We start from the raw sequence: 25,604 nt of genomic DNA on the forward strand, positions 1-25,604 counted from the left end.
CCCCCAGTACAAGCCAGGGGGAGGGGACTGCTCCAGGGCACAGGGCCAAAAGACGAAAGAACCCACGCTTGGCCCCCGCCCCACCTCTTTTACTTTCATTGTTATCATCCCAGCAGGAGCGGGAAGCGGGGGAAATCAGCTCCGCCCCTGGCGCTGTGAGCCTAAGGCCCTAGGCAGAGGTCAGGATCCGGGCAGACCCATCTCCCGAAGTGGTCTGAGATGTTGGTGGCCATTTCCCCACCCTAAGGATTACCCAGCACACACCATTGCTCATGGGAGTCTCCCACAACAAGAAAAAAAGAAAACAAGAAAGGAAAAAAAATTCACTTTACTGAGTCACACCCAGCTGTAAACAAGTCACCGTGGGAGCCCCACCCCCCACCCCAGGCCATACAGTCCGAAATGAAATGGCTGGATACATGAGGAGGAAGACCAGGGTAGGTGCCAAGCAGGGCAGCGGGCAGGTGAATACAGCAGGCTCTTGAGTTTCTGGGATGCCCAGGGTGGGTGGATCAGAGAGGAGGGTTAGGTACCCAGAACCCTCCAGAGAGCCCAAAGGATCAGGTGGCTTTCAAAAGTCCTGCTGAGTGCAGGCCTCCCTGACATCGATGCTGAGCTCTGTCCAGCCCTTCCATCTGCGGTGGTGAGCAGGACGCTGCCCTGAAGGGAGGGACCCAGCCAGCCCAGCCTGTTTCCTGTTCCCCATGAAACCAGGGACAGGTTAGAGTCCAGCTCCTTAGAGTCCAGCCCTAGATCTGAACAGCTTCTCAGGGGGTGGCACGGGGCTCCTTCCCTGTGGCAGGGTCCCCCCATAGCCATCTGACAGGAATGTGGCAGTGAGATGGGCAAGGAGAGTCCTCTGGTAGTGTCCCTTGTTGATCCATGGTCCCCTTAACTACACAGCTGTCTCCTGGTCCTCACGCTGGATCATCTGGTAATGCTGTCTGTTCTCCAGGTAGGCAGCTAGCTCTGTGTCTTGAGCCTTCTCAGCTCGCTGCCGGGGAGTGTCGCCCTGGAAAAGGGTGGAAGGGCCACCAAGGCCTTAGGAAAGTGCAGGGGTTCTTCTACTACGGAGCCAGAGGGGGAGGGTATCCTCAGAGGTCACAAGGTTTCCCCCTGCTGGCTCAGGTTTCTCAGGGCCTGGACTGTGTTGGCTCAGAAGAGCTTAAAATTCCCCAGCCCTGCCCCCAAGTCTGGGAAAGGGTGGGTTTGTGCTCTGCCAGGCAACTCACCTGCTGATCTGTCTTCATGAGGGAGGCCCCGGCTTCCACAATGTAGTGGCAGATGGTGCGCTGACCCAGGGCGGCTGCCTGGTGTAGACAGGTCTCCCCACTGGGGAACAGGGGCTGGTTGTAGACACTTGCAGTTCTCTAGGCCTGCCCAGCAGTCTCCCAACAGCCATTAGAAAGGGCAGGAGTTTGGCAAGAGGGGGAAGGGTGCTCAGTGCTAGCCACAAAGGGTTCTTGTGCTCTGGGTGACCAAATGGTTAGACCTGAAGGAAGGTGGTTTTCATGTGAACCAGGGGCCTGTGTCTCAGATACTCACTTCTCCTCCACAGCATCAAGGATCTCTGGAGGTGCTGCAGATAAAAGGAAAGGGGGGTGCTAAGAGCCTGGCTCCCCCTTTCTCCCTCCCAGCCCCAGCAATGCAGCTCACCATGATCCAGCAGATAGCGGACCACTTCCTTACTGCCAGTGCTGACCGCGTGGTGCAAGAGCGTGCGGCTCTTCTGGTCACGGTGCATGAGGTCACCTCCTGCTCGGTGTAGCTCCTGGAGCTAAGGGCAGTGGGCAGGGTAGAGCAGGGCTGGATCACCCACCCTTCACAGGCATGGACAGGCACGGGCTCACTTAAGTTACTCCCTAGGCACTTCTGAGGCTTTGTTTTTTTGGTCTTTCTCTGTAGTCTTGACTGTCCTGAACTACGTAGACAAGGTTAGCCTCAAACACACAGGGACCCTACTGCTTCTGCCTCATAAGTGCTGGATTAAAGGTGTGCCACCACACCTGGCTTCTGAGGGTGTTTCTGGAGTGTCATTAGAGGCATAAGTCTTGTCATCCTATGAATGAGGAACTCTCCCCCAAGTGCACAGCCGACCAAGCCAGAGAGCCCATAGTTCCTTTAAGACCAACCCCCTTCCAAGTACAAGGGATAGGGGACAGGCAAACTGTATTAAGTAGCCCCTAGTCAGAACCCACCTAGACAGGGCAATGACATAGAGGACCAGCTGATGACAGATGACAAGGGCCCAATCCCTCCCTGGGTGAGAGCCTCCAGAGGCAAAGCCGAGCTTTGACTAGTTAGTACCTTGCAGCAGTCATTCCTCTTGGCTGCTTCAATCAGTTCTTCACCTGCACAGAAGAGCTGTCCATCAACCCTGAGGTCAGAGGCTGAGCATGGGTTGATGTGTGAACAATGTGGGGCACGTATGCCAAAGGCTGGGCTTGTGCAGGAAAGCGATCCCACGGGACTCAATGGCTATGCGTGTGAGCTATAGTGAACCCTGACCTCCACTGAGCCTCCCACATATGACCAGGGAAAGTAGCAGGACAGGCCTCACCTTGGGGCAGTGCAGTGTCCCCCTGCATTGACCTGTGAACAGAACAGGGTGAGATGTGACCCAGCTCAGCTCAGCTGGCCTCCTTCCCTGGTACCAACCATGGTGGCCTTCATTTTTTCCAGAGTACTGAGTGCCTACTGTGTATCACACACTGTAGGGTACAAGCAGGGAGCGAACGGACAGATGGAGACCCTGGCCTCATGGGGTTCATGTCCTAGCTCAGACACAAGCCAACCAATGAACAAGGGATCCGGAAGTGCCACTAAACACAGCAGGGCAGTGTGACCAAGTGGCGGTGGACACTTTCCAACCCTCAGGTGGCATTCCTGGAAAAGATCCCTCTGAGAGGGAAAAGCCAAGCTAAGATGGGGGTGGAGGGTGTCTGAGACAGTAAGGGCAAAAGTCCAGAGGATGGCCTGGGACCCCTCCAAGGAACCTGGGCTGAGGCCCTGTGGTGACAAAGGGGAAATGCTGGGCTCAGAGAGGCCAGGAGGTGCAGAATGGAAGAGCTTCTAAGAGAGGGGGTTCTGGGCTGGGAGTAGCCAGTTTGGACTTGCACTTTCAGGCCTGGAGACAGTAGAATGGGGGTGGGGAGGGAGTGCTCCCACTGGGGGTGTGTGTGTGTGCTCCCGCTGGTGCGGGGGCATGATAGCAGAGGGACAGAGTGTGGCGCTCCTAAGTGCTCCTGCTGGTGGAAAGTCCATGCCTGCAGACAGCAGACAGGATTTAAAGCCAGGGGAGAGGTGGTTGGGGGGCTCTGGGGCTCTGGAACTCACCCAGGTGTAGGGGAGCAGGGGGAAGCAGGGAGCGGGGAGGTAGGGGTGGGGAGGTCAGGCCGGGCTGATGCTCCCAGAAGCTCTGGGTCTAGGATGTAAATCTCATCCTGGGCAATCTCCGTCACATAGTTGAGGTGCTCCTGTCGGGGAGGGGGTTAGAACTGAAGGTCCGTCTGCCCGTGCTGGGCACACGGCCCTTAGTCTCCAGTGGTGGGGTGCGGTTTGGGGACCAGAAGCAAGGCAGCAGACCTAGAGAAGCCTCTCTCAGACCAAGAACTCCCAGGGGAGGCAGCAGGGAGGTGGGTCACCCCTCTTCCCATCCCTTAGTTTCCATTATTGCTTTCCATGGTTCCCCGGCCTCTATGTGTGGCATTCACCAGCTCAACAACTACCTCCCACTGCCAAGACAGGTGATCTAGCCCCGGCTATTTTCTTCTGTTTCCCTGGATAGCAATGTGCTTCCAGGCCCTCCCTTCCACCCACCTAGAAAGCCTTTTCTGGCATGCCAGCTTTTTCTGTTGGCGCCATCCCTGTGCATTCCTGGAGGGTGGGGACATGTGATCCACAGCCACAGGCATGTGAGTATATTATAGCCATAAGGCTGTGGTGAGTGTGCCTGGCTTGCCCACAGAGGTCTGAGTGTGTGGATGGCGAAGGCCTGCAGGGCTCACCTGGGCTCTGTCGATCCTGTAGAAGCGGCTGGCAGTGGTGGCTGTAGAAGAGAGTATGAGGCTGAGTATGAGGTCTGTCCTCATCCCAGCCCAGCTCTTCTGTTAATCAGCCCAGGTTCCCCCACCAGCAGGACGGCCTAGCCCTGCCTAGAAAGGGCCCTTCATGGCGGACTCACCATCCAGGAAACACCACTTGGAGGAGAGTTGGTGGCACATCGGGGACTTGGCTCCAGCCCCATCGGGCTCCTGTTTAAGACAGAAGCAAAGGTCATGGTGGGTCACAGCTAGGCTGGAAAGCTCACTGCCCCACCTCCTACTGCTCTCCCATTAGTTACCCGCTGCAGTCTCTCAATGTGGGCGCGGCAGAGCTCCAGGTCACTGTCTCCGGGGACCACCACAGTGCCCAGAGGCACAGCTGCAGGACAGAGAGGCCCTCCAGCAACTGGCTGTATGTCCCTGCTGCATGGCTGCATGTCCCAGCCAGCCCAGCAGCTGCTCGTCCCTCCCTGCCCCAGCCCTGCAGCCACTCACAGGCCTCCTTGAGCTGCTCCTTGTCATAATGTAGAGCCTCGTAGTCGTGCATACTGACCCTGCTCACTTGGATCCTCAGCTGCTCAGGAACTGGTTGCTGGCTGTAGGGTGGAGCCAATGACAGGGAACTCAGCAAGGAGCCTGCCTAGCATATGGATGCTCAGCTGGGTACCAGGCCAGGTCCTAAGAGGGGCATCCTGCCTCCCTCCCAAAACCCTTCACTTAGGATGCCAGAGGACCTAAGGGCTCATCCATCCTAACCAAGGGCTCTCTCACTGAGCCATATAACCAGACTACGAGTCCCTCTTTGCAGGTCAGTAAACTAAAGCTCAGGTAAGGCGGAGCCTGGGGCCGACACGGGACCTACTCGCTGTGCAGTGGGGCAGTACTCCGGCGCTTGGCCTTCTGCACCATAGTGGCCTGGTTGCGCAGGGCAATTCGAATCCGTGATGCTGAAAGCTTGCAGGGCTCACCGTCCACCTGCACAGGGATGGCCTTGGCAGTGGTGAGCAGCACTTCTCGGCACTGCGTCAATCGCTCACCGTGCCCACCCACCTGCAGTGCTGCCTGTGGACACAGGATGCTCAGGTCAGGTCAGGTGTGGGCGGGGCAAGCTCTGTTCTTTCCAGAGATGCTCTGGTGACAAACACAAGAGGGAACCCCAGACAGAATACAGAATGGAGGGATAAGGCAAAGGTGTCAAAGACTCCCTCGTTAGATGGAGTAAAAGTGTCCTCCCATACAGCAAGAGTCACTGTCCAACTGTAGAACAGAGGACACGGAACCTTCAACCAGAGGAAAGAGCAGAGGTGGCTACTCTGCTCTGGTCAGAGAAAGGAAGGGTAGAGACAGTGCAGGACTAGGGCTGACCGCTCACCAAGGATGTCATGGTGAAGCCGATGACCTCCAGGTAGCCATCATCATGCCTCTGGGGCTCGAAGTCATGGTGCTCCCCGGGGTGGCCCCAGGGCATGGTGCCTGCACAGTACCTAAGGGAGGGCAATGGAAGGGCTGTGGCATGGAGTCAGCAGGGTGGGACACGGGGCCCACAGGAGCCGCCGCCGTCCTCACCTGGGGATATTCAGAAAGACGATGCACTGCGGTTTCAGGTCCTGAATCTTGGGGGTTAGGTCCATTCCATCACACTGCACACAGGAACAGGGAGTGTTGGGAACACGCGCACCCAGGTGACCTCCCTCCTCCTGGCCCCCCAGTGGTTGTCAAGCAGCACTTCTCACCACTACTCGGATGTGCTTGGCTAAGTCCTTGGAGCTGCCCATCAGGAAGTCAGAGAAGGCCGTCTGTGGAAGACAGGGGGTGTGTCATCATCTCATGACAGGGCCTTCCTTCACCACGGTATCATAGGGCTCCTGTGACTTGCATAAAGGAGGCTGGGGGCTGGCTGGCCCCAGACTCACCCCAGCATAGAACATCTTATTTCGAAAGCGGCTGTTGAACTTCTCTGGGTTGGCTTCTGGGTAGAGATCAGGGGTGGTAAAGTCAGTCAGCCTGCTGGTGCATCCCAGGCTGGGGTCGTGAGGAGACTCAGGGAGCAAAGGCTGACACTCCTGAACCCCCCACGCCTACCCTGGCCTCCCACGGCCCCTTCAGCAGGAGGGTGCTAACCTCGAGACTCATGAAATTCCAGGGTGACGTGGGCATCAAAGCCCAGGCTGAAGTAGTTGTTAAAGACATCCAGGGGCAGCTAGAAAAATGTCAAGTGGTAGAAATGACAGAGTTGTCTCACATGTGTCAACTCTTTCCAAGGCCAACATCAGCACCCACTGCCCTTGCTCGGCGCAACTACTTGTAGAGGCCTTTGTGTCAAGTAAAGAGGGTTTCAAAGTTCCCCTAGCACTGCCTGGGAGGCCTGGCTCTTGCAGCGGGGAAGGGAGCCAGCAGCTCCTCAGAGGGCCTGCTGGGTCCCTACAGCACTGTGCCCTCAGATGCCATGGACTGCATCAACTCCAGGAACAGGGGACTTAAGTATCGCCACTGCTTAGGATAGAACCTGGCACACTGGAGACCCTCACCAGGTATGTGCCAGGAGGCTGAGGAAGAAGCTAGCATTTAGTGGGTACCATTCTCCTGGGATAGAAAGAGGCTGGAATGTGAAGAACTAGAAACTCACCACATTTCCAGGACCGGGTGATAGGTGTGTGTAGAGTCCAGCCAGATCCTTGAGAATCCCAGACTCATGAGCCACCCCCTTGCAGACCTGGCTGTAGTCCTGGTTGACCTACCCGGTCAGTGGCTCCATCATCTCGCTCCTCAGGCCCCGCCTCAGGGTTGGGCTCTGCTCGGAGGTCCCAACGGTCCAGCTGTACCACATTCCCCTCCTCAACGTGGGAAAGGATCTTTGACACAGGTTCATCTGTGTAACCCTGGTGGGAGGAGACTAAGACTGAGCTTTCCCTGTGGTCAAAGGATCCTTCTCCTTCCTGGCAACCCTGACCTACAGGGCACTTACCCCACCCCAGTTGAGGGTTCGGGCCAGGTCATTGCCAGTGCCCAGAGGCAGGATGGCTACAGGAGGTGGTGGTTTTAAGCGCAGCTGGTCCAGGGTGGAGAGAATCCAGCCAACCTGGAGGAGGGCAGAGCAAAGTGGGTCAGTCAGGCCTGAGATGGAGGAGCTGTGTGCATCAGGCCTGAGCCCAGCTCTCAGAACTCACCGTGCCATCACCCCCGCAAGCCAGAATCCTCAAATTATGTACTTTGCGGTACATTTCCAGCCTGGGCCAGGGGAGGACAGGAATAGTCAGGAGACATGCACCACAGTCAGAGCCTTGCAACCTCCCTGTCCCCCCAGAGAATCTGATGGAGTACTCACGCTTCCCTGGGTCCTCCCTGGCTCAGATCAAAGACTTGTCGGGGATTCAGATACCACAAAAAAGACTGGATGATCTTGGCGCCCTGCAGGGACAATGAGGAGGGGCATGAGGCGAGGAGGTATCCTATCAGAGGCATACAGGGGATTGTGGAAGCCAGATACAGTAAAGGCTGGTATGGTACAGGGTCTTCTCCGGGTCCCAAGGAAAAGTAAGGTAGAAGCTAAAGCCCCAAATTGTTGCTGAAAACAACTATGGACAGGTGGGCAGGACAAACGCCAGCCACCTTCTCACTCTGGCTCTAGGTAGAAAGCAAGCTTGTGCTTACCTGGTTGCCCCCACTCTTGGGGTTCACAAACACCAGCAGGGGTTTCATGAGGGGGGATGGGGTGGGTCTGATGATGAAGGGTCTCCAGCGGCCTTCCTGGGAGTCAGAGAGACGTTAATGTGCTTTCCTGGCCTATCTTATATCCTTCCCAGCATCCCCTGCCACAAATGAGAACACCCTCACATGCATATCTGACCAGTCCACAAGGAACAAGAAAGCTGATCCCCCACATCCTCAGATCCCAAGAGCCCAACCCGAGCCACGATAAACGAACAGTATGGTCCACAGTGCCCAGACAGAGAAGATTCCCCTCCCAGTTCCCAGTTCCAACCCTCCTAGCCTGGGTCTTACCTCAGGTCCTTTCTTGCTGGACCTCCTCTTGAAGGACGCTCTCTTTTTCTTCTTGCTGGCCTTGAGGGTGTTCTGTAAAGGAAAACAGGGATGGTAACTAGGTGTGACGGGTAGGACCCACGGGGAAGGGGCTAAGGGGAAAGGCAGGCCTCACCTGGGGCCTCCGAGCCCGCAGGATCCAGGTGGGTGGGATGACCACGGCTGCATGCACCCCTAGGGAGCAGGGCTCCTCAATCTGTTGCATCATGAAGCACGACACCTTGCTGTGGTACTGGAAGACAGCCATGAGCAAGGCTGAGCTGGGTTAGGATAATTCTGGGGACCCAAAAGCAGCCAGCACAGGCTCACAGGGCCTACTTACTGCCTGTTTGCACCAGGAGCAGCTGATGGCTACGATCTCCTTGCTGTGGAAGGTGAACTTCTGCTGGAAGCCCTGAGGGAGGACAGGGTGGCTAGGGGACAAGATGGCCTACGAGACCCAGCTATGCTGCTGCCAACCTTTCATCACCCAGGAAAACCAAGCACATTCTTTAAAAAAAAAAAGATTTATTTATTTATTTTATGTATATGAGTACACTGTAGCTGTCTTCAGACACACGAGAAGAGGGCACTGGATCCCATTACAGATGGTTGTGAGCCATCATGTGGTTGCTGGGATTTGAACTCAGGACCTCTGGAAGAACAGTCAGTACTCTTAACCACTGAGTCATTTCTCTGGTCCCAACCAAGCACATTTTAAAAAATAATATACCCAGGGCGTGGTGGCGCACACCTTTAATCCCAGCACTTGGGAGGCAGAGGCAGGCGGATTTCTCAGTTCAAGACCAGCCTGGTCTACAGAGTGAGTTCCAGGACAGCCAGGGCTACACAGAAAGACGCTGGGCAGGGCCCCAAGGGCAGGGAGGCTTTGCTAGGAGCCCATGAGCGCTGTAGCTACAAAACAGACTACCGACTGACTACAAAACAGAGATCTGCCTAACTCAGGTTTCCTTCTGCCCCCAGATCTAGACAGGCCCCATTCAAGGTCTGTAAGTTAAAGTAAGTTGCCTACTTAGTGTCCTGATGTATCCATGCCCTGTCAGGAAATCATTATCAAGGGCTACTATATGTAGGGCACAGGAAAACCATGAAGAATGAGCCCCTGCATTCTTGAGAGGCTGAGGGAGACAGACAAGCAGGTGACAGGCCAGCAAGCACCAGTACTGAGCAGCGCACAAGCCGCTGTCCTAGGAGGCAGGGGCCTGCCGCCAGGCTGAGTTATGAAAGGCCATAAGGCTCTCAAAGGGTCCCTAAGTCAGAAGAAAATAATGGATGCCCTTGCTTAACTCAGAGACCAAAGGCACAGCCAGGAAGCTTAGGGACTGAATGAATGACAATAAACCCGATACTCCATTCAAGAGCTACCGTCAGTGCACACTAGAGCCACAGGACCAGTGGGCAGCGTGGATCTGGTGCCCTCAGGCCGCGCCCTTACCTTCCCACAGTGCCGACACTTGCCATCCTGGCGTCGTCTGTGGACCCAGTGGTGTCTTACGAAGGTTGGCTGGAGGACAGAAAGGTCATGGGGATGGGTGAGGGGTTGGACAGATACAGCCCTGGACTCAGTCCACAGGAATCCCCCTGCAGTCCCTTGGAATGAGATGAAAGGGACTGCAGACTTTTCTCCGAGGTCTGGAGGCAAGGTTGAATCTCTTAACACACGTGGAACCCCACTCATCTGCAGACAGGACAGCTCATTTTCCCTTTGGGTGACCTCAGAACCTCAGCCTAGAAGTTGATCCCCCCCTGGTGGCACTGCTGGGGCACTGCAGTGGATCCCTTAGGAGCCTAGGCCTCTCTGCTCCTATCTGCTGGCCTGGACACTTACCTCACGGACATTCCTGGAGCCTGATTCGCGGAAGGACGGCTTACAGCGGAAATTGATCTGTGAAACATTGCAGCGACCACCAAAATGTCAGAGCCTTCTTGTGGATAGGGTCACTCACCTAGAGTCAACCCCACAGGCGAGTAAAATCCCAAACCATCCCAAGAGCTACTCGGAACATGGATACCCCTCTCAGAAGCCTTCCTGACCGCTAGTCAAAGGGACATGGACAGAGAGGCTAGGCTGGGGGTCCAGGTCCACCATGTATACTGTGGGAAGTGGGGGACTCAGTTTGTTCGTCTTTTTGCTTCCTCACTCTCCAGCTAAAGTGAAAGCAGAACCAATCCCTCCTGTGGACTGTGCAGACTGACCCCTGGAGACCCTTAGCCAGTAAGCTAAACCCAAACCCAGGTTCATAGTCACCTTCCATGATGGGCTGCATATTCTCTCTCTCTCTCTCTCTCTCTCTTTTCAACACACACACACACACACACACACACACACACACACACACACACACACACACACACACACACACACACACACACACACACAAACAGAGCACATGTATTAGTGCACTGGCTGTCCTGGAATTCTCTAGATAAACCAGACTGGCTTTAAATTTGAAGAGATCATCTTGCCTTCCATACGCTGGGATTGTGGGCATCCCCCACTATCCCAGTGTGTGATACATCTCTACTTTTCTTTCCCCAAAAGTCCTGCTTCAGTCTCAGAAGAGCCACAGGAAAGCCTCACTGTACAGTTTGAGGACTAGAGAAGCTGGCCCAAACCAGCCTTGCTCAGGGTATTTCTGCTCTTAAAGACCCTGTCACATGATGTCCTGATTTCTGCAGGCCCAGGAGCTCCTGTCTCCCATCCCCCCACCCCCAGACACACTCAATGGTCCTTGGGGAAAATTTTACAGAGGTAGCATGTAAGGGGCACGGGTGAGCTCAGTCACACGTAAGCACTGTGTTGCCAGAAAGTTTGACAATTTTGTTTTCCTTTTCAAGAACTGGGGATGAAGCTAGGGCATTGCACATGCCAGCAACTCCTAACCTCCTCCCACCGCCCCCCCCCCCCACCCCCCAGCTCACGGTGGCCCCTTCTGCATACCAGGCTGGACACCACCTGTTAATTCATGCCCTTAGGTAATATTCAGTGAACCTCACTTCTAGGCCATGCACACTCTAGGGAGTAGGGTACAATAGCTAACCAATGGGGAGGTGGGGTTTGAATGTGTGCATCTGACTCAGACACTTGGTTACTATGCTTGCCCGGTCATCCCTGGCAAGCTGAACCTGTGGAACATGTATGTGCTGAGACACGTGAGTGTGCATATCAAGAGAACCTCAGCATTCCAAGGGAGGGCACAAACGGCTGAGCAACCGCACACACCTTTTCCAGCTGCTTAATGCATTGGGTATGCACCACGATCTTACAGGCTGCACACTTTCTTCTGGGAGCTGACTTCGGCTGTAGGACAGAAAGAGGGAAGGCCCTGAGACATCAGGTAACTCCACCCTAGATATCATCTCAGGGAGACCAAATAACATGTTTTCTCTATATGGGGTTCCAGTCCCAGTACCTGTCATCAGACAAAACCCCCTCCCCCTCCCCCTGGAGCAGCCCACAGCAAGTACACCCAGGTAGGAGCAGTGTCCACCAAGGACTGCAGTTGTTGCCTTGCGGGTCTAGACCCCACTACACCACCAGGGGGCAGCAGGTCCCACCGAGCTCACTCACCAGCATCTTAGCTACACAGTGCTGCTCCCCGACATAGCAGAAGTCACCGGACACGTTGGTCTCAAACCAGATGTGCTCCCCATACACTGCTGACTCCTAAACCATGGGATGGGCAGACTTAGCCCTTATCTGCCACCCCTGCCCTACCCATCATCCCCCTCTGAAGCCTGCTATAGCCACAACCTGCCTCCTCTCCTGTTTTACAAATGCCTTTAAGCCTGGCTCACAGACTGCTGCTTCTCACTTGGAAGTCTGCTCAGATGTGGGGCTTCCCTCCCAGTTGTCCACAAGCCCTGGGTCCTGACTGCTTAGGAGGATGAGAACCCAGCAGGAACTGGCACGGAGCAGTGTTTGAGCTCCTGCCCTGCCTAGTACACATATACTCACACTCCAGTCCACAGTGCTCTGGATCTGCTGCTCAGATTCACCGCAAGGGGCCCCAGGCGTGGGAGGAGGGGGTGCCAGGTGCTGGAGGCCCGACTTGGTGATGGCTTTCCTACAGAAAGGAGGACAGCTGAAGCCTGGGCCAGCCAGGTGCTTGCTGACTCTCCTTCCTTCCCTACTACCCAGAAAAACTGCCTCTCTTGACTTTCACAGAGTACAAGAGAAGCCCACAGCAGCTCATGTGCCTTGAGGCTCTTAATAAAATGTAGCTCCTCTTAGGCCCTTCTTCCAGTTCTACCCGGAGGTACCTCCAAGTAGTTTACCCTAGGCTAGGCAGAGTCCTCACTCTGAGCCAGACCTCGGAGGCTACACCACTTGCCCTGCTGGCTGCTGCTATACCTACATAAGCAGGGTGCTCCAGGGCTGGGGTCCAGCTGACTTCCGCCTTAGAGCTACCTGGCGTCTGCGAGACAGTGGTCGCACACGGGCCGGTATCATGGGGCCTGCTGCAGCGCCCGAGGCTCTTGGGCTTCGGCCCCCAAGACCAGGGTGCTGGCCTGAGGGCCACCGCTGGCTGAGGCGTCGATAGTGACCATGCAGGCCCCAAAGGGTATGGCCACACTCCACATCAGCAGGGAGCAGGTGGGAGGAGGCTCGGCGCAGGCAGCGGGGCATGGGAAGCAGTGGCCAGGTGCCCTGGTGTGAGAAGGGCGTTGTCCCAGTACCTGGCCTAGCATCACTTGTCGCCTCAGCTGTCTCATTTCCCTCCTGGACCCCTTCCTCCTCCTCCTCCTTCATGCTTGTGAGCCCAGCCAACAGCAGGGGTGCACCCAGAAGCTGGGCCCCAACCGTGGCAGGCTGTAGGGTAGGCACCACATCCACCATGAAGCGGGGATTGCAGGTAGGGGGTGCAGTGCTGGAGCGCCTGCGGCTGGCACCTCTCGTGCCCACACCACAGCTGGGAAAACAGCCCTGGAGCTGTGCACTGGAGCGGCGCCTCTGGGCCAGTGAAGAGGATGCCTGCCCTGCAGGGGAGCGGCGTCGAGCCTTGCCTGTGGGCAGCCCCACGCCACTGGACCGCCGCTGCCTCTCTCCGGGACCTCGTGCCTTTCGTTGGAAATGCTTCCTAAAGAAGGTCTCCATGCCAGGGGCTGTTGGGCATACAGACTGGGAGTGTCAGGAGCTGGGCCAAGCTGAAGCCCAGCTGTGTCCCATAAGCAAAGAAGGGACACATAGGCGTTAGGGATGAGGACCCTCTGTCCTCTGTGAAAAGAGCTTGAAGGTACCAGGAAGAGCAGGGGAACCCAAGCTTGGTTACTGGAGTATAAACACTGCTCCCTGCAAGCATTCCCTAAATTCTACCCCAGGAGTTCTCAGGAGATGGGGCCTCACCTGCCCAGGCACCAGAAACAACAGAGACCTGAGCCTAAAGGACTTCATCTGCCTTGCGGGAAACGGAAGCTGAAGGTAACCTGGGACCCAGTCTCTGCCTGGGTAGACTACAGGCTCCGGGGCCTGTCCCTCTCAGCTGGTCTTCCTTTTGCCCACACATGGAACAGGTTGGGTTCCTCTCCTGGGATACAGTGCAATTAAGCAAAAATACTAAACGTGGGCTCTCTGCGAAGGCTCTGAGTCCTGATAAAATCCCTATATTCAGCCCAAACCTTGGGTTTAGTTACTGGGAGACCGGGCTTCTGAGAATTGGAAAGGCATGACCTGCCCCAAGAGTGTTATTGTCTTGGCATGGGGGATACAGTAAGAGGTTCTGGCTAAGAGAACGCTGATGCTAGATGCCATGTGCACACATCTCTAAGAGCTTTCTGGTAACGAGTGACTCTGTCTTACTGTTCCAAAGACTGCAATATGGGGATCCCAAGGTGTGAGGCCCCCAAGCCCCTTAGGCCTTCTACGGAGGGATTCAGTGCATCACACTGTCCTCAGACTCACAAGTCTATGCTAGAGATGACACATACTGCTTCCTGCAGAGAGCAGGGGCCTGGGCTCTTCCCTGGGTGTGTACTAGGCCATGCACGCTATCCAGACACCCATTCCTTTTACTCCCTGGTCTATCTTTCCTCCTTCCCAGGCCCCTGGGATCAACTCCTTGCTCACACCTCTTCTACACTTGAGGAATGGCAGGAAGCCCCCAATCAGCTGAGGGAGATGGCTCCAAAGAGCAGCCATGGAAGCCCAAGTCACATCCACGAGTGCTACTGGATGACACAATTTCTGCCTGCCGAGGGCCTGGCTGAAGTCCAGAGCAGTGGTGGAGAGGAAGGGCCGCCTGGGAGCACAGCCTGGGAAGACAGGCCCACCTGATCTATGCAGCACCTGCTCTCTGCCCTCTGTCTATCCTCAATATGGGTCTCAGCAGGCAGCGGTAGAGCCAGTATAGGGTGTGGCAGAGGAAAGAAGTGGGCCCAGGGGACAGAGCTCCTGCAATCAGTGAGCAAGGGGGGGAGGGTGGGGGGACTGCGCAAGCAAAGCAGCATTGAGACTGGACAGGAGGTGAGTTCCATCCAGCTAACAGTTAATGGGTCCACTATGTATATACAGAGGGGGTGGGGGAAAGATAGACAGCTAGACAGGTGTACACACACACACACACACACACACACACACAGAGAGAGAGAGAGAGAGAGAGAGAGAGAGAGAGAAGCATGCACCAGATGAAGAAGCAAGCTAAGGCACCAAGGGTAGCACACACAAAGCCCACAGGCAGAGAGTATGGAGCAGATGGTGGACCCTAGGATGGAGGTGAGATGGGCTAGAGAAAGGCCCACACTAGTCACAGCCATCTAGTGCTACTCTGTGTGCCAGGCCATGGGTGAGCCCTCCACCACCTCACTGATCCTACCAGAGCCTCTGAGGGAGGCACCGCCACAGCTCCATTCTAAGAAAGTAGCAAAAGCATGCCCAGGTCACACAGCCAGCCAGTGTGGGCTACTTGAGTTAGGGTCATTTTCTGTGGAACCTGCAGGCCCAGCTGCCTGCTGCCACCAGGGCACTAGTGTGCCAGCTCTCCCCTAGGGTGTCAGCTTTCCCCACCAGTCTGCTTGGGCCACTGTGACAGCTGCCCGGCCTGGAGGAGATTAGTCACCCAGACGCATCACACCCCTGAAGCTAGCTAGTGTCACCCAGAAAACAAAAGGCCACAGTCACTGTGGGGGAGGCGGTGCTGTGCTCTCTGGTCAGGGGAAAGGCTGGGCCCTCCCTGCTGTCTCAGACCTGCATGACCAGACAAGAAGGAAACAGCCCTTGTTAGGACACATGACAGCTTACATGCACAACCAGAGAAGCCACACGCTGCAGGGTGCTCCAGGACACCCCTGAACAAGCTTCCTCAGCTGCTCAGGGTGCACAAGGCCAAGCTCGTGCCTACGGCTGTGGCCACGGGACTCAGTTTCCCTGTTTACCTAAGAAGACTGTTACGACTAGTCGACATCTTACAGCAAGCTCTCCTGAGGGACACTACCACCCCAAACACCGCTGGGTCCCCACTGCCCTTCCCGCTGGTCCCATGTTTCCTGTTCAGCTCATCTCCATAGAAACATTGGTCTGCTGGCCAGAGATAGTCTGGCTCCTCACTTCCTATCTCTGCCGATCTCTTCCTATCCTGCTTCTCCATGGCAGTTCATGTCCATTATCCCAGCACTTGGAAAGCTGAGACAGGAAGACTGCTGTATGTCTGAAGCTAACCTAGGCTATATAATGAATTCTAGGCCAGCTTGGGCTACAACTGTTTTTAAAAGAAGTACAAAAGGAAAAAAACAAAACAAAACAAAACAAAAACCCTTGGCATGGGAGTTCACTCCCTTAGTCCCAGTACTTCAGAAGCGGAGGTAGGTGGTGTTCTGTGACTTTGAGGCTAACCTGGTTGACAAAGCAAGTTCCAAGACAGCCAGGGCTACATAGTGAGACCCCCATCTTAACTAACTTAACTAAAAGGCAGGCAAACAAAAGAAGCCCTGTTTGGGTCTGGAGTTCTCCCATGGTTCCGCTTGAGTGGTCACCTCTTCTCACTCCATCCCTTATCACCTCCACACATGACACTGTCTTGGGGGAGGCCCTAGAAGGTTCTCACACTGACAGCACAGCAAAATGGCTGCCTCCTAGGCTTCCTGGGCTTGTCTGGGGCACCCAGCCACACTCAAGGAGGACAATATAAAAATGTCTCAGAGGGCCACATTAATCTCCAGCTGGCCTCCGAGAGCCTGATGAGGGCAGGGCGTATGGGAGATGGGGGGTCGGCATGAACGAGACAGGCCACATGCTTCCTCAGCCACCTGCTAGGAAGGGCCGCTGGCCCCGAGCCAAACCACCTCACACTTGATGCTGGCTACTAGGAAAAACCTGGTATAGTGGTGTGACCCTGTAATCCCCAGCACTTGGGAGGCAGAGGCAGGAGGCAGGACCATCTTGAAGGATACAACAAGTTCAATGTCAGCCTGGGCTGCATGAGACATGTTTGTAAATAAATAAGTAAGCAAGCACTTAGGAACCTAGCATGTACACTACACACCCTCAACATATCAACTAGCCACCCATCTACTTCTCCATGTGCAAGATGGGTCCGACCACCACAGGCCATGATGAGGGACACTGCAAGGATGCACAGAAAGCACTTGATGCTACCTGGCAGACCTAGGCCATGGTAGAACCGCAGGGCCTATGGTCGTGCCACCTCCTGAGGTTTGTTTCTGCCCACAGTGGGGGTGGGAACCCAGAAAAGGAAGCAGGAGTGCCCAGGGTGGCCACCGCTCACCACATGAGGAAGAAAGCATACAGCCATGCCACCCGGGCGTCTGCTCCTGAGGAATGCCCTCTGCACCTGGCATGAGTCGGGTCCTCAGGGACCCCTCGGCCTCCAGAGGGACCTGCATAGGACACCAGTTGGGCCCTGCCACAGTAGCTACTTCACGCCATGGGAAGGCCTCTGCTCCACGAAGGCTGGCCTGGGGTAGGGCACCTGTTCTCTACCAGTCCCAGAATGAAGGCCTGCCTGGTCGGAGGGACTGCTTGCCAGAAACCAGCCCCGGCTGCTCGGCTCCCACAGCCCCAGGGGTCAGGGTGAAGAGAGGAAATCTGGGAAGGCATCCAGCTCGTCTAGCCTGGCCTAGGCTGCTCAGGCAGGGTGCGGACATTACCAGGTCTCCTCACTAAAGAGATTCTGCTCCAAACACAAGGACAACATGCAGGTAAACGGGTGGGCCAGGGCTGAAGGGTAAGAGAGCTAAACGAGAGCCAAGTGTTTCTTTCAGGGCCTGCCCAGGCGTGGGGGGCCCAGCAGGCCCTGCTCCTTTCCATCAGACTGACGGAGGGCTGGCAGGGAAGCCCTTATCTGGAGATGGTGGTGCCTGGGCCTGCCCTGATCTACCCTCCCCAGATCCACCCAGTCACAGAAGGGAGCAGGAGTTAAGGAAGAGAGAGGACCCCCCCTTTGACCTGATCTGGAAGGACAAGCAGGTGGGGACTGGGGTCCCAGGCGCCTCCGCTCTTGCTCCAGTTTGCTGGGATTGCCGGCCTCTGCAGAGCAAGTCCTAGTTTGGACAGCTAGCTGCAGTGGCTGCGCTGCCCCCTCCCCCTCACCACCCTCCTCCCCCAAGCCGGAGACAACCGTTATGAAAATAGCCCAATTGGTAACTGACTGCACTTCCTCTCCCAGTGGTGGCTCCTGGCCCTATAGCAGGCAGGCGGCAGGCGGTGGGTGGGAGGGTGGGCGGTGCACACGCTAAGCACAGGAGCCTGGCCTCCTGGCACCTCTCTCCCACTTCCTTGTCCCAAGCCAGGCAGAGTGACAGCCATCAATACACTCTTTCCTTCAGTAACAGGCCAGCCCACACAGTGTCTGCACAAGGGAGATGGGGTATATAGGAGGGCAGGAGTGGGCCCCCCTTTTAAGGAAAAGGAGACAATTGCTCACTGTCCTCCTATGTCCATGGGACAGGTTTTACAGGGTCTTAGACAGCTAACCACGCTGGTTCCAGACAAAACAACCACAAAAATAATTATCTATTGAGTGTTTCACAACTTAGACAGCCTTTTCTCACCAACATTATTAGCCAAGAGGCTGGTAATTCCCCTGTGCGGGAGGCATACTGTCCCTGCTGAACAGATGGTGTACCTGAGGCTCTTGGGAGCCTGTGACTCCTGCCTTAGGAGTAGCTGAGCCAAGACTCCAGAGCCTGGCTCTTCTGGTCCTGTCAAGGGGGTCAGGGGCCTTGCTGAGCTGCCTGGGTTCAAGCCAGTAGAAGAATATTTAGGAGAGATCAGCTGGTGTGACACCTGCCAACACCTCCCAACCCCTACGCTCACGTTCCCACCCGAATCCAGAAGCACGTCCCATTTTTCAGAAATAATAATTTCTAAAACTCCTAGAAGGATTCTGTCTGAGGAGCAGGTGACAGGCACTAAGACTTAACCAAATAGAATCTAAATTTAAGAGCATTAATCTTTCAGGAGGCAGAGGTAGGTGGATCTCTGAGTTCAAGGCTAACATAGTCTACATAGTGAGTTCTAGGCCAGCCAGGGCTACACAGAGAAACCCTGTCTAGGGGAAAGGAAAGGAAAGGAAAGGGAAGGGAAGGGAAAGGGAAGGGAAAGGGAAAGGGAAAGGGAAAGGGAAAGGGAAAGGGAAAGGGAAAGGGAAANGAAAGGGAAAGGGAAGGCAAGGCAAGGCAAGGCAAGGCAAGGCAGAGAGGGAGGGAGAGCAATATTGCATAAAACACAACAAAATCAGTAAAAAGATACTGTTTAACTTAAAAACATTATTGTTTGTTCTATGTGTGCCAGTGCCACCGACTACATGTGAAGTCTGGTGATCAAATTCAACAGTCCAACTTGGAGGCAAGTGCCTTTACCTGCTGAGCCATCATGCTGGCATATTTTATGCTTTTGCAAACCTAATATCTGGTTTTCTAGCAGTAGCTGGTTCCTGTGAAGTATTGGTCCCTGCACAAGATACCAGGCTGTCCTGGTGGAGGAACACGAAGGAGCGAGCCTTACCGTGTGTGGAGTCAGGAAAGGAAGAACAGTTCAGCAGGTTTCCAGATAACTATGGCTATTCTATGCCATCCCGAGAAAATATGACCAGTGGTCTTTCTTTGTTTTTCTTTCTTTCTTTTGAGACAAGGTTTCTATGTATATGTAGCCCTGGCTGTCTTGGAACTCACTATGAGGCTAGCCTCAAAGATCTGCCTGCCTCTGCCTCTGCCTCTGCCTCTGCTGGGATTAAACGAGTGTGCACCAGGACAGGCTGACAAGGCTTAATTCTTAAGGGTCAGTACAGGTGCCAAACCCTACCAATGAACATAAAGTTTTACCGTGCAAGGCTATGATTTTCTTTGGGGGGTGTGGGGTGGGCTGTTTTTAAGTAGTTCAGGCTAGTCTGAAATTCCTGAGTTCACACGAACACCTACCTTGGCCTCTTTCAACAGCTAGGGACACAGGCTTGCCCTGTTACAGGGCTATCTTGCATTTTGTAACAGCAAGTATAAGCCAGTGTAGTACTACGCTATACTGATCTTCCAAAGGTTGAAACAATTCCTCACAAAACATCAAAACATCATCACCTTTGCTGTCTCTATTGCTCCTAACAGTTTCCTGTCTGGGAAAGCTACTCCCTCCATCAGAAGGGAGATACAAAGTTTCTAAGACTCTGAGTTCTGCTCAAACTCAAATTTCTTGTTGGAAACAAATATTGATACTGTTTTTGAAGTGTTAGGCTCATCTCATTCATATTTGGAAAAATGTATGCCAGACACCTGGAGTCTGAGTTTGTCTATCTGCTGCTCAGTAGGAAAGGTACCACTGGCAGGCCTGAGGTGCCACAGGCCAATGCCTTTAATCCTAGCACTCAGGTGACAAAGGCTGATGGATCTCTGGGAGTTTGAGGCTGATCCTGTCTACATAGTGAGTTCATATGTAGAAACCCCATCAAAAAAAAAAAAAAAAAGGAAGGGGAGGGAAGAAAGAAGAAGGGAGTAATCATGGAGCACACAGCTTGCCTTAGCTAAGCTTAGAACATTACAGTTGGGCTAGCAGCAAAAATAGGTAAACTAGCTAGGCAGCGGTGGCGCATGCCTTTAATCCCAGCACTTGGGAGGCAGAGGCAGGGGGATTTCTGAGTTCTAGGCCAGCCTGGTCTACAGAGTGAGTTCCAGGACAGCCAGGACTACACAAAGAAACCCTGTCTCGAAAAACCAAAAACCAAAACCAAAAACGGTAAACTCCATCACACACACGCACGCACGCACTGCTGCTATTGCTGCTATTCTCCTGTCTTAGCCTCCTCAGTTGTCTCTCTGTATCTGTGTCTGTCTGTCTCTCTCTCTCTTTCAGATGGTCTCACACAGCCCAGACTGTCCTCAAAGCCCCTACGTTTATACCCACCTTCTGAGTGCTAGGGTTGGAGCTACAACCCTACACACTACCCTTGGTTTATGGAGCACTGTGGATAAACTCCCAGGCTTTGGGAATGTTAGGTGAGCATTCTACTAACTGAGCTATCTCCTCAGTCCAATCCTCGCAACATTAGTATATAGTAGGGGCCTGCTGGCTGCTAATGTTCCTACCTCTGCCTCTACAGATGGCAGCACAGTGAACAGACAGACACACATCAGAAACAATTCCTATGAAAATTGCTTTGTCCACAGCGACCTGCAGTACCAGGTCACTTAGAGACCCATGGATTGAGAGGGAATTCTCACAGCCTGGCAGATGTGCATTCTACACTGGCACTAACTCGCTAGGTGTAACCCTAAACTATAATGGAGCCACATTTCAGTGCTGTGCCTCTCCACCTGACAATCTTCTGCCTAGAACAAGGGCTTCCTTTCCCCTCCTCACTGGTTACCTAGAGTCTACCTGCTCACAGCTGCCCAGACAACCACCAACTCCAGCTGACCACCCATCTGGGTCTTCAACCGCTGAAACCCTGGATACCCTTCTCTCAGATCTTCCACCAGGCAGCCAGCTCCTGGAGGCGGGGGGCCTGCTGAGCATATGTGGGTGTGGTATGTCCAGCACAGGGCTGGCAGGAGCTATGTTTACTTCGGGTCAGCTCAGGAGGAAGGAACAGGGAATTCCGTGGGGGAGGGGTTAGAGCCTTCAGGGATGGGAAGTGCTTCCTCCTGGGTACCCCACCAAGGGCTGGCCACAGGCCCAGGCCACTTCTCTTTGTTTGGGCACAACAACAACTTCTGTTTTAGTGGCCATCTTCCTCTCTGGGAGATTGGTGAGTGGCACCTGGAGGCCCCTTCGGCTTGGGGTCATTGCATAAGCTGCACTCTCTGTATAAAACAGCCCGGCAGGAGGGGCTGCAAAAGCCTAGGCTGCTGATCCAGGGCCCTAGCTGAGCTCCTTGACCAAGCGTCCCCAGCTTCTTCCTTCATGTCCGGGTCCACCTCAGAGTCTACTCCTGCTAGTAATGAATGGCCAACTGGTTCTTTTAGAGCTCCCCTCAGTCCGCTGCTACCCAGAATTCTTTGGGAATACTTACTTCTACATGTCTGTTCCCACTAACAACTGAGAAAGTCCTGGGCCTGACAGCCAACAGCTTTCCCTCCTATTTTCTTCCTTTGAAAAAAAAACTTTGTTGTTTTTTTCGAGACAGGGTTTCTCTGTGTAGCCCTGGCTGTCCTGGAACTCACTTTGTAGACCAGGCTGGCCTTGAACTCAGAAATCCGCCTGCCTCTGCCTCCCAAGTGCTGGGATAAAAGGCATGTGCCACCACGCCCGGGTGAAAAAAATGTTTTGATGTTTATTTTGTGCACGTGCATGCACACATGAACCCTCACATGAATGTGTGGGCACACATACAGCACCACGCCCTAATGCACATGTAAAGGTTGGAGGACAGCTTTCAGGAGTTGGTTCTCTCCTTCTACCATGTAAATTCTGGGGATCAAACTCAAGTCATCGACTTGGCAGCAAGCACCTTTAACCTCTGAGCCACCCCTCTGGCCCGTTTTCCTATTTTTGTATGTTAACAAATACACACTTCCCTTGGCTATTTATTTATTTATGACAGTGTCTCACATAGCATAGGGTGACCTTGAACTTCTGATCCTCCTGCCATTACCTCCCAATCACTACCATACCAGGCTAAGCAAATATTATCTACTAATTCTGATTTAATTACTAGTCGGTACTGCTCATCCTTGTCTTCTGTCCTCGAAGTATCGATGAGCAAGTGAGGCACAGTGTAGTTCGGTGGCCAAAGGCCTACAGCTTACAAGTGGCAGAGTGAGCATCAGTGAAAACCCAGTAGTTCCACACTGGCAAGCCTGTGTTTGCCACTTGGCACATAGACAAATGGCTCTATACTCGCCACCTGGAGTCTCTAGAATGGAAACCAGGCCCCTCTGTTTACTGAACTCAACCTCTCCTTTTCCCTCTCAGCTTGCAGGAGTTTGCTCAGACTCTGGTTCTGCCAGAAAGTTCTCCCTAGGCCCCTCTCTTGGGGGAGGTGGGAAGTTCAGCACCTCCCGCACGCAGGCCCTCTTTGGTTATTCTGGGCCAGCAGCACTGACCTGCTAGGCTGCATGCCCTATGAGGTCACAGACCCTGGGACCTTGTCATCCAGATTGTTGGGCATGGCCTGAAGAGTGAAGAGAGTGCTAGTGGTCCCTACTTAGCCTTGATCAGGTTGACAGCAGATGGCTTCAGGCTGGCTGGCCAACTACTCAGGTCCCACTGCTAGCATTGGGTAGATAAGCCAGGTGTCTAACAGGCAGCCCTGAAGACTGCCATTTTGTGGGAATGCTAATATTTCCCTCCAACTCTCCCAATAGGGCTCCTCTGTAGTACCTGTGCTCCCAAGTCCCATCCCCCCTTCTCATGTGCCTGTAGCAAATTTCAGTTTCCTATCTGCTAGCAGGCTGACCCCTACTTCCATTCAAACTCTAACTCCTTAGAATCAGCTCTTCCAGCTCCCCACCTCCACCCCAGGCACCTAGGATTGCCACCCAGGGCTTTCTTACTGCTAAAGCAAGAACTCTGCCAGAACAAAAGCGGCCACCTGGCCCTTGCAAGGGTTTAGAGTTTTGCCTCTGACCAGCTCTACTGCCTCAGGCTAAGAGGCTTCAGTTTTCCTAGCCTCAGCCTCCTCTCTAGGGATTGCTGTAGGCTAGAAAGAGAACGTGGTCACAATAAACACTTCCTCAGTTTAATCAGTTTCAAAAAAGGAAATAAATACCTCCAAAGGCATTAAAAACTAGGGGAACCGCTTGGCAAGACCATTCGTGACATCTATCTAAGCCAAGGCATACGGGCCAGAGCACTGGTGGAAAGGAACACTCAGGGAGTCAGGCATCTGAGCAATCTCTGGTGACTAAAAGCAATGTGCAAACCTAAAAAGGTTACTAAGCTTGCGCTTGTAGTCTAGGCTCCTGGGAGCCAAAGGGTGTGTGTGTGTGGGGGGGTCATTTCTAGTTCAAGATTCTGCCTCAAAAACCAAACTAAAGGGGACTGGAGAGATGGCTCAGAGGTTAAGAGCATTGACTGCTCTTCCAAAGGTCCTGAGTTCAATTCCCAGCAACCACATGGTGGCTCACAACCATTCATAATGAGATCTCACTCCCTCTTCTGGAGTGTCTGAAGACAGCTACAGTATGCTTACATATAATAAATAAATACAACTTTTTTTTAAAAAAAAAGAACTAAAGCAAATCAGACCAATACCCCTCCCCCAGACTGCCTCCCCTCAACTTTTTTGAGAGGGTCTGACTATTTAGTCCAACCTGGCCTTGAACTCATGTAGCCCAGGATAACCTTAAACTCAGCATCCTCTTGCCTCAGCCTCCAAAGTGCTAAGATTACATACATGAACCTCTATGCTCAACTAAGGCATACCATTTGGATGAAAGTAAAACCCACCGAGCGTCTGGGACGATAACGTAGTGTGCGCTCTGCCAGCATGGATACCTGCTAGACCCTAGCATCAGCTGACAAAAGTCTTAGTCTCTTTAAAACAGATTTCTGGAGGAGCTGGGTATGGTAGCTCACTCTGATCTCAGGGATTGCCATGAGTTCAAGGCAGGTCTAAGCAATAGATGTCTCAACCCCCATCTTTCCTATCCCCCCTAAAAACTAAAAACGGCCGTGAGAGGGAGGCCATCTGCCCAGTGTTATCTTGGGTCTCCCCTGTCTGGTTTCAACAACGAGTCACTCATCGTGTGGCATAACAGGCAGAGAGCTCAGCTTTGCTTTCCCGGGTCAGACAGCAGAACTCTCCGACAGGATGTCTTCCAGAGGCAGGTGGGCAGCAGCAGGCTGTATCAGTGGGCTGTCTATGTGGGCTAAGGAGCAGGAACCAACTTGCCCCTTTCACAACCACCCCCAGCTCTCTCTGTAAAATGTCAGCAAGCTAGGGAAGGGGGGTGGAGAGACAGGCAAGCTGTTAACCCGCAAGATGCTGGGGCGTGGGTGGTGCAGGCTCAGGCTCCCAGACAGCTATTTTGGCATTTGCTATGATGGTGCTCAGCCCTGGCAGGGGAGAGGCCTCTCTGTGGGAGCTCTGTACTGGCACTCTGCCAGGAAGGGGGGGGGGCAGGTCTCTGCAAGGAGAGACAGAGAGGGTGCTGGGTACAAGTGGGGCCTAATCTATTCCTCAGGACACAGGCCACTCACTGAACCCAGGCTATCCAAGAATCCGTCCCTGGCACCTAATAAAAGGTCACAGGTGTGCCCTTCCCCGGAACCAGCTGTGAAGCACCATGAAGGCTGTCTTTCAGACACAGGCTGCCTACCCAGGATCTCTACAACCAGTCTGCTCCTGCTAAAGGGACCCAGGGGTGGGGTGGGGGATGGTGGGGGGGGGGGCTGTCACTTACTTGGGGCAGGACATCTCATGCGTCTCAGGCAACTTCATGAGGTATGAACCTCTCAGTAAACCCAGACAGTATCTAAGGCCTCCTGAGGCTCTGCAGGTTAGGGTGGGAAGGGAATATCTGAAGGAAAGTGTTAATAACCAGGTGCTGCGGAAAGATTTCTGGGCTGAGACCCAGGGCAAACTTCGTGACCTTTATGAGCCTTTGTCTTTTTCATCTGTAAGATGGAAGTAAATCCACCAAGGCCATCCTTGTGATGAGTCTATGAAACTGGCAGATGTATGAGCTTGGAGTAGCTGTTGATGGCCAGAAAAGAAGATGAGCGCCATCCACCTGGACACAGGTGCGTGGGGAGGGGTTGGGTGAGCATTCAATAGAGGACTGAGAGCACCCATCCTCCCTCCTGTGGACCACAGCTTCTGCTCTCACTCAGACCTGCTCTCTCAGCATGCCCTTAGCTAAGACTGGCGAGGATAAGGGGACAGGCATCTGGTCTATGCTCTGCCTAGCCTTTCCCTCCTGGACACGAGTGCCAGCTAGGCTCAGGGCTGAGAGCTAAGGGGCTGGGGCAGCATACTATAACCAGATGCTTATGCTCCAAGGGCATCCAGGGCCTTCACATGAAACACACAGGTAGTGGCTGAGGACCACAGCAACAGGAGTGGCTCCAGGAAAGAGGGAAGCTGTGAGCCTCAAGCTGTGGTTCTCAGCCTTCCTAATTCTTTTTTTTTTTTT

At 54.0% G+C, this 25,604-nt stretch overlaps 1 protein-coding gene across 4 annotated transcripts in view; it reads right to left on the reverse strand.

Annotated features, from left to right (window-relative positions):
- Nucleotides 1–309: 309 nt before the first annotated feature.
- The window catches only part of Dgkz (diacylglycerol kinase zeta), a 43,006-nt gene continuing 17,711 nt past the window's right edge, over nucleotides 310–25,604 (reverse strand). For 3 of the 4 annotated variants that reach the window (XM_029472294.1, XM_021156923.1, XM_021156924.2), the window contains exons 2-31: nucleotides 12,043–12,151; nucleotides 11,656–11,751; nucleotides 11,308–11,385; nucleotides 9,913–9,969; nucleotides 9,520–9,588; nucleotides 8,407–8,478; nucleotides 8,200–8,316; nucleotides 8,046–8,117; nucleotides 7,695–7,790; nucleotides 7,369–7,451; nucleotides 7,211–7,271; nucleotides 7,009–7,122; nucleotides 6,782–6,922; nucleotides 6,165–6,243; nucleotides 5,957–6,012; nucleotides 5,777–5,839; nucleotides 5,610–5,683; nucleotides 5,416–5,527; nucleotides 4,906–5,105; nucleotides 4,539–4,639; nucleotides 4,343–4,422; nucleotides 4,184–4,253; nucleotides 4,008–4,048; nucleotides 3,337–3,476; nucleotides 2,561–2,592; nucleotides 2,308–2,351; nucleotides 1,657–1,777; nucleotides 1,546–1,579; nucleotides 1,233–1,332; nucleotides 310–1,012 (exon numbers count right to left, since the gene is read on the reverse strand). In XM_029472294.1, the coding sequence (XP_029328154.1) occupies nucleotides 896–1,012; nucleotides 1,233–1,332; nucleotides 1,546–1,579; nucleotides 1,657–1,777; nucleotides 2,308–2,351; nucleotides 2,561–2,592; nucleotides 3,337–3,476; nucleotides 4,008–4,048; nucleotides 4,184–4,253; nucleotides 4,343–4,422; nucleotides 4,539–4,639; nucleotides 4,906–5,105; nucleotides 5,416–5,527; nucleotides 5,610–5,683; nucleotides 5,777–5,839; nucleotides 5,957–6,012; nucleotides 6,165–6,243; nucleotides 6,782–6,922; nucleotides 7,009–7,122; nucleotides 7,211–7,271; nucleotides 7,369–7,451; nucleotides 7,695–7,790; nucleotides 8,046–8,117; nucleotides 8,200–8,316; nucleotides 8,407–8,478; nucleotides 9,520–9,588; nucleotides 9,913–9,969; nucleotides 11,308–11,385; nucleotides 11,656–11,751; nucleotides 12,043–12,151 (2,629 nt within the window). In that variant the 3' untranslated portion in view covers nucleotides 310–895. Of the gene's footprint in view, nucleotides 1,013–1,232; nucleotides 1,333–1,545; nucleotides 1,580–1,656; nucleotides 1,778–2,307; nucleotides 2,352–2,560; nucleotides 2,593–3,336; nucleotides 3,477–4,007; nucleotides 4,049–4,183; nucleotides 4,254–4,342; nucleotides 4,423–4,538; nucleotides 4,640–4,905; nucleotides 5,106–5,415; nucleotides 5,528–5,609; nucleotides 5,684–5,776; nucleotides 5,840–5,956; nucleotides 6,013–6,164; nucleotides 6,244–6,781; nucleotides 6,923–7,008; nucleotides 7,123–7,210; nucleotides 7,272–7,368; nucleotides 7,452–7,694; nucleotides 7,791–8,045; nucleotides 8,118–8,199; nucleotides 8,317–8,406; nucleotides 8,479–9,519; nucleotides 9,589–9,912; nucleotides 9,970–11,307; nucleotides 11,386–11,655; nucleotides 11,752–12,042; nucleotides 12,152–12,442; nucleotides 13,191–17,484; nucleotides 17,607–25,604 lie in introns of those variants that run through there. The other variant, XM_021156922.2, reaches the window with a different exon arrangement.

The sequence above is a fragment of the Mus caroli genome, chromosome 2, assembly GCF_900094665.2.
Source record: "Mus caroli chromosome 2, CAROLI_EIJ_v1.1, whole genome shotgun sequence".
Classification (NCBI taxonomy): domain Eukaryota; kingdom Metazoa; phylum Chordata; class Mammalia; order Rodentia; family Muridae; genus Mus; species Mus caroli.